Consider the following 7,094-nt stretch of genomic DNA (forward strand, 5'->3'; position numbering starts at 1 on the left):
TGACTTTTTAAAAATCTCTGGGATCAAATAATCTCTTAGAAGATAAAGACCCAAATTTAAAAGAACTATGTCAATCAGGTACTCAGTTTGATGTTTTCTCTGTGTTATGAAAGAAAACAATTTTGATGTTGCAGAGAAAACTAACATGTCAGTGGTTATTTCTGATGTGCATTGTTAGTTTCTATTTTGGTAGATACTAGAAATGATTGAAGGAACTCTGAAGAATATTCTTTCCGAACTATGTGTTTGGGAAGAAGGGAGTGAATCATTCAGTTGAGTGATAAGTAGATTAAATAAATGTACATGGAGAAATAGAAAAGAATGAATAACATTTTCACAAAATGGGAAGATAAATTAATAATGTAGCTGGAAAATACGAAGTTATAAGGCTGGAAATTATATTCTGGAAATAGTTAACGTAATGTCATTTACATTATTGTGCTAGGACCCAGTACCACCACAGAAACAGAAACAATTGCTAAATATGAAATAATGGATGGTGCACCAGTAAAAGGTAAGATAACATACTTTCCATGTACTACTTTTTGTGATAGGTAGTGCAGATGTGTTCATGGAAGTTTAGTTTGAAAGTATTTAGTTTGAAAATTTTTAGTATAGAAGTATTTGTGAATTTTTAAAACGATTCTTAAAATACTGTTTTTAAGGTCATCTTTGTATAGATACTGAATGACTGTAATGATATTTCCTGGTCTGAAATAAGGTTTGATTTTTTTTTTTACTAAGTTTAAATTTAGTATTTAGAAGAGACATATATATTCTCTAGTTCTGAATTTGTAATATTTTGATTGTCTTCTGTTAGTTTGTCTTTTTTTAACTCATTAAATACAAGTTACAGTATAGCTGAGCATTAATTTCTGTGGGGTTTTCTGTGGGATTTTGTAGTCCTTATAGTATCCAAGAAAACTAGCAGTTCCATTATTATCTTCAGTATCCAAGATATGAAGCCAGTATTTATCATTTTATTTTTTTAAGATTTTTTATTTTTTAAAGTAATCTCTACACCCAACGTGGGACTTGAACTTACTTACCAGTCCCAAGATCAAGAGTAGCGTGCTCCACCAACCGAGCCAGGCAGGCGCCCCAGGATTTATCATTTTAAATTTATGTCTTTGTTTTTTTCTCACTCTGTTAGTAATTACTTAAAAAAAGTAGCTTTCATTTACTGAGTGCCAACTGTAGATGAGGCATTATACTCTGAGGTGCTCTAATATTTCCTTTAAGTTAGGTGATGGTATAATGTTTCCTTTAAGTTAGGTGATGGTATTCCTTATTCCACAGATGAAGCTGAGATGCAAAGAGCTTTAAAAAACTTGTTAAAGGTGATACAGTGTAGGGGAAGCAGAACTTTACCTCTACCCATCTTAGATTTTCAGCTGGGACCCTTTAGCAGAGAGACAGATAAATAACGGAAAAAAAAAAGTTTACTAATGGATGCAGTGGACATCATAAAGGAGAAACCTCAACACAAGTAGCTCAAAACACTGGCAGGGCGCCTGGGTGGCTCAGTCGGTTAAGCGTCCAACTTTGGCTCAGGTCATGATCTCATGGTTCGTGAGCTCGTGATCCCTGCGTGGGGCTCTGTGCTGACAGCTCAGAGCCTGGAGCCTGCTTCGGATTCTGTGTGTGTCTCTCTCTCTGCCTCTCCCCTGCTTGTATTCTTTCTCTCTCTCTTTCAAAAATAAACACTGAAAAAAACTAAAAAAAAAAAACCAGTAGCTTAAAATTTCAGCTTATATAACATCTTCAAAAGAACAATAAATTTGGAGAGATGACCAGACAAAGGAAAGCAGAGCAGTTTTAGGCTTCCAAAGTTAGGGTAGACTGTGGGAAGGTAAATATATGGGAGGAAACTAATGGAGTAAGGTTTGTTTGTGGATTCTTTATCAGCCATCCTTGGGCTGGTAAGACTCTGTCTTCATTAAAAGGAGAATTTATATCCTGCCTTTAGGCGGAAAATGGGGAGCCTTTTCTGCTTTTTGCTGCTTCCTAATTGCCTGCAGTTCAAAATAATTTTATGTCCAAGAGGTAGATTTTGTGGTGCAATAATTTGGTTTCCTTCAATAGCTAATTATTGCAGAGTTGGAGTTAGAGCCCAGGCCTTTCTAGCTTCAAGACCTGTGTGTGTGCACTTCTGTGATGCAACATTATTTTGTAAAATTTCAGCAGCCACAAATTTTTATGTAAAGTAATAGGTCATATATCTTTCAGGAAATAGATGTGCACAAGAAAAGTATTACATAAAAAGGACTTAACAGAATATGCAAATAGTTACCCTTAGGAAAGGAGAAACTTTGAGAATCCGAATAGTAGTCTTTTTGGTAATGAATGACCAATCCTCATTCTGAACGTATTTGTTGTTTTGGATGAATTAGTTAATTCGTATTAAAGAAATTATACACGTGGTTAGAAATTAATGGTAAACTTCATGAAAGAATAACAAAACTACTAAAATAGGACATATCTGTTGGCACCATTCTAAGCTTTTTACATATATTAACTCATATGGTCCTTACAAAGTTTCTACAAGATGGGTATTACTGGTATTCTACATTTCACAGATGAGGAACTTGAAACAAAATGGTTAAGTGACTTGGCCAACGTCCCACAGCCAGTAGGTTGTAGAACTAGGATCTGAATCCAGTATTCCAACTGCAGAGCAGTGGTTCTCATCTTGCATAGTTTTGCTTCCCACCCCCCCCCCCCCCCCCCACTCCTAGGACATTTGCTGTTGTCCGGAGTTATTTTTGGTTGCCACACTTGGGGAGTGCTGCTGACATCTAGTGAGTGGAGGCCAGGGATGATGCTTAAACTCCTACAGTGCACAGGACCTCACCCACAACAGGGAATAATCGGGCCCAAAATGTCAGTAGTGCTAAGTCTGAGAAACCCTGGTTTAAAGTTTTCTGTTATGCTGCCGTCTCATGAAGAGCTAAAGTGTTAGTGTCTTCTTTATAATGCTTCTTTAGAATTAAATGGAAATTGCTTTTCTTTCAGGTGAATCAATTCCAATAAGATTATTTTTAGCAGGATATGACCCAACTCCAACAATGAGAGATGTGAACAAAAAATTTTCAGTAAGGTACTTCTTGAATCTAGTCCTTGTTGATGAGGAAGACAGAAGGTATTTCAAGCAGCAGGTATGGCACAACCCAGGCTGATGTTTTGTTCTATGGCAGTTCTAGAAACACTGGAAAGTACTCACTTTTCTACACTTTATAGTACTGAGCAAGTGGGGGTTTCTATGAATATGCTAGGAAAGCAAGTGTGAGTGGAATAGTGTTGGGATAGATTTGTTCCCTGTCATTCTGCAGAACACCAGAATAGGCTATCATTTGGCAGCGTTTTTATTTTTCTCTTGGAAGTTTTGTATTTTTTTTGTTTTAACTTGTTTTATTTTTTATTTTTTAAAATTTATATCCAAATTAGTTAGCATATAGTGCAACACTGATTTCAGGAGTAGATTCCTTAGTGCCTCTTGCCCATTTAGCCCTTCCCCCCTCCCAGAATCCCTCCTGTAACCCTCAGTTTGTTCTCCATATTTATGGGTCTCTTCTGTTTTGTCCCCCTCCCTGTTTTTACATTTTTGTTTCCCTTCCCTTATGTTCATCTGTTTTGTCTCTTAAAGTCCTCATATGAGTGAAGTCATAGGATTTTTGTCTTTCTCTGACTAATATCACTTAGCATAATACCCTCCAGTTCCATCCACATAGTTGCAAATGGCAAGATTTCATTCTTTTTGATTGCCAAGTAATACTCCATTGTATGTATGTATGTGTGTGTGTATATATATATATATATATATATATATATATATATATATACCACATCTTCTTTATCCATTCATCCATCGATGGACATTTGGGTTCTTTCCATACTTTGGCTATTGTTGATAGTGCTGCTATAAACATGGGGTACCTGTGTCCCTTCGAAACAACACACCTGTATCCCGTGGATAAATGCCTAGTAGTGCAGTTGCTGGGTCGTAGGGTAGTTCTATTTTTAGTTTTTTGAGGAACCTCCATACTGTTTTCCAGAGTGGCTGCACAAGCTTGCATTCCCAAGGTTTTGTATTTTTTTATAAAAATAATACCTATTGTTTGTTAAAAAAAGTCAGGCAGTAAAGAACAGAATGAAGTAAAGGTGAACCAAGTTTTCCAGACAAATTTGTATATGTGTATTTAGACCATGTTATGTGTGTTGTTCTTTAATTTGCTTTTTCACTGAATAGTGTCTTGAATATCTTTCCTTTATCAAAAAATGTCACTTATCACTTTGAATGATTGCATTAACTTGATGGATTCTGGGTTTCCATTTTGTTGTAAATGTACTTGAGATGACCCAAATCTAATAATTTTTTTTATATATAATGTTTATCATAAAACTTGTTCTCATTTGAAAATCAATTGCAAGCCTTTGGTGAATTTTCAGTGAAGATTGTGATTGGAATGGTCTTTTGTATTCTGAATGAGATTAATAAATACTTGAGTGTCAGTTGAGCATTCAAAACTAAATTAGAAATTATTCTGTGCTGGGGCGCCTGGGTGGGTCAGTCGGTTAGGCCTCTGACTCTTGATTTCAGCTGAGGTCGTAGTCTCACAGTTTTTGGGATCAAGCTCTGAGTTGGGCTCTGCACTGATAGCATGGAGCCTGCTTGGGATTCTGTCTCCCTCTCTCTGTGCCCTTCCCTACCTTGAACATGTGTGCGCGCATGCGCGTTCTCTCTCAAAATAAATAAACTTAAAAAGGAAATCATTCTGTGCTGAGTATCGTGAAGAATACAAAAACTACTTTTTATAAACCTACTTTGTCTTAAAGGTCCTTACATTGCATATGTGCAGAAAAAGAAAAATTATATAAGTTAATTAAAATTTTTTTTTATAGCTTATTTACTTATTTATTTTGAGAGGCAGAGACAGCATGAGCAGGGGAGGGACAGAGAGAGAATCCCAAGCAGGCTCCACACTGTCAGTGCAGAGCCCGATGTGGAGCTTGAACTCAGGAAACTGTGAGATTATGACCTGAAACGAAACCAAGAGTCAGCTTTTAATCGACTGAGCCACCTAGATATACTCCTAAATTAACTAACAAAAAACTTAAATAATAGTTTGACAATAATTTAGAAGAGAGAAAAACTTTTGCATTGATACTGCCGTAATGCTGTATAATTAAACATAGGTAATTTGTAACTCAAGATGGATTATATAAACTTTACAGTTTCCAAAATGTTGCATGTGTAGCCCTATGGAATAAGTACCTTGCTTCCCTTGGGCATTCACTTGGATGTTTGGTAACCAACATAAACAGCCTGTCATGACTTTATGAAGCAAATGATTATAGGATTTTTTTGAATTTTAGAAATTTAAAAGAGACTCAGGATGTATTGGTTAGGGTAAGATTAAATAGGCAGAGGAATGAGTATTTGAAAAACATATAGAAGTTGTAGGGCAGGTTTATTTGGAGTGCATTGGGAGCAGAGAGTTAACTCATTTTGGCTGGTGGGGGGAGTGATGTTGGCAAAGGTTGGATAAAGGTTAAGAAGGACCTTGAATGCTGGTTGGAGATTTATCCTAGAGGTGCTGAGAACTCCTGAAGTGCAATCCAAGCAGTGTTTTAGACGAATCTAGTCGTGATTGGAAGGATGGGCTAGAAAGGGGCCTCAGGCACTGGAGGCAGAGCCATCTACCCAGAAGCTCTTTTAAGTGTCTAAGGTTGAAGTGACAGGGTTTGAACTTGGATAAAGGCAAGTGATAGCAAACCAAAGGGTAGATTTTAGGAATTATTTAAAGCAGTAATAGCTAGAACTTTGTGCTGTGGTGCTCTGGATTGGGGGTGGTGGTGTGCGTAGGTGCTGATGGTGGTGGGGGGGGGAGGATTGGCAGAAGGGGTGGTCCAAGATTAGAATTGGAAGAAAGTAGGTCACTCAGCAAAGAGAACAGCTTTTGTTGGGAGAAAAATTAATTTTGTTATAGTAAATATTGAAATGGCATTATTTCCATCGTGAAAACTTAAGGCATAATATGAGAATATTAATTTGTCGATGTCTTGCATTTGTTTTACTAGGAGATCATTTTATGGAGAAAAGCTCCTGAAAAATTGAGGAAACAGAGAACAAACTTTCACCAGCGATTTGAATCACCAGATTCCCAGGCATCTGCTGAACAGCCTGAAATGTGAACTGAATAGGAGAAAAAAAGAAAAACAAAAAACTCCTATATCCATTGAGGTTACGTTCAGCAGGTTAAAGATGGTTGCAGCTTGTAGGGGGGAAAAGGCCAAAACTCCATTTATAATAGTCTTCCTTTATCTTACAGTGCTGCATTTATTTTATGATACAACTAAATTTTCTTCATGTATATACATTAAAAAAAAACGCTTTCTTTGAAACACTGGAACTTTCTTAAGCTGCCATTTTTTTTCTTTTCTTTTTCTTTTTTTTTTACTGCACACTTTGATTTGATGATAAGCACTCAGATATGCATCAACATAAACATTAAAGATTTTCACGTGAGTAGGCTGGTATTTGTAATTTGCTTTCTTCGTAATGTTGATTATAAATACTTTCTCCTTTTTCATGCTAATAATTACCTCTTATTCTCTACATGCAAAAAATTAAATATTTTGTTTTCAAATAAAAATAGAAAAATTGAGTGGACCTTACATCCTGCAAAGATTTAAAACATGGTGTCTCAGTATTTTTGAGAACTACATTTATGTTTCTACATGTGTGTTTGGGAAAGGCATATGGAGTGTTTCACCATAGGTGCTTCTTAGTCTACTATTCCATGGCTTCCTCAATTGTATCCTCTTTGAAGCCTTCTGTGGTGTGAATGTTAAACTTATTTCCCAAGAGATTATGTGGCATCTCCCCGAAGCCTGCTTGCCTGCCTCCTTCCTTCCTTCCCCCCTTCCTTCCCCTTCCTTCCTTCCCCTTCCTTCCTTCCCCTTCCTTCCTTCCCTCCTTCCCTTCTTCCCTTTCTTTACCGTCCGCCCTTCCTTCCTATTTCTCTCCCCCCCTTATCCCCCTCCCCCGCCCTCCTCCCTTCCTTCTTCCTTTCGCTTTCTTTTCTTTCCTC

General features: G+C 36.9%; 1 protein-coding gene across 2 annotated transcripts in view; it reads left to right on the forward strand.

The window, feature by feature from the left end:
• VPS26A (VPS26 retromer complex component A) overlaps positions 1 to 6,678 on the forward strand; it is a 31,743-nt gene extending 25,065 nt beyond the window's left edge. For both annotated transcript variants that reach the window (XM_027062162.2, XM_027062161.2), the window contains exons 7-9: positions 446 to 514; positions 3,016 to 3,158; positions 6,082 to 6,678. In XM_027062162.2, coding sequence (XP_026917963.1) covers positions 446 to 514; positions 3,016 to 3,158; positions 6,082 to 6,195 — 326 coding nt within the window. In that variant the 3' untranslated portion in view covers positions 6,196 to 6,678. The remainder of the gene's footprint in view (positions 1 to 445; positions 515 to 3,015; positions 3,159 to 6,081) is intronic.
• The last annotated feature ends 416 nt before the right edge of the window (positions 6,679 to 7,094 follow it).

Source organism: Acinonyx jubatus, chromosome D2 (assembly GCF_027475565.1).
Source record: "Acinonyx jubatus isolate Ajub_Pintada_27869175 chromosome D2, VMU_Ajub_asm_v1.0, whole genome shotgun sequence".
Lineage (NCBI taxonomy): Eukaryota > Metazoa > Chordata > Mammalia > Carnivora > Felidae > Acinonyx > Acinonyx jubatus.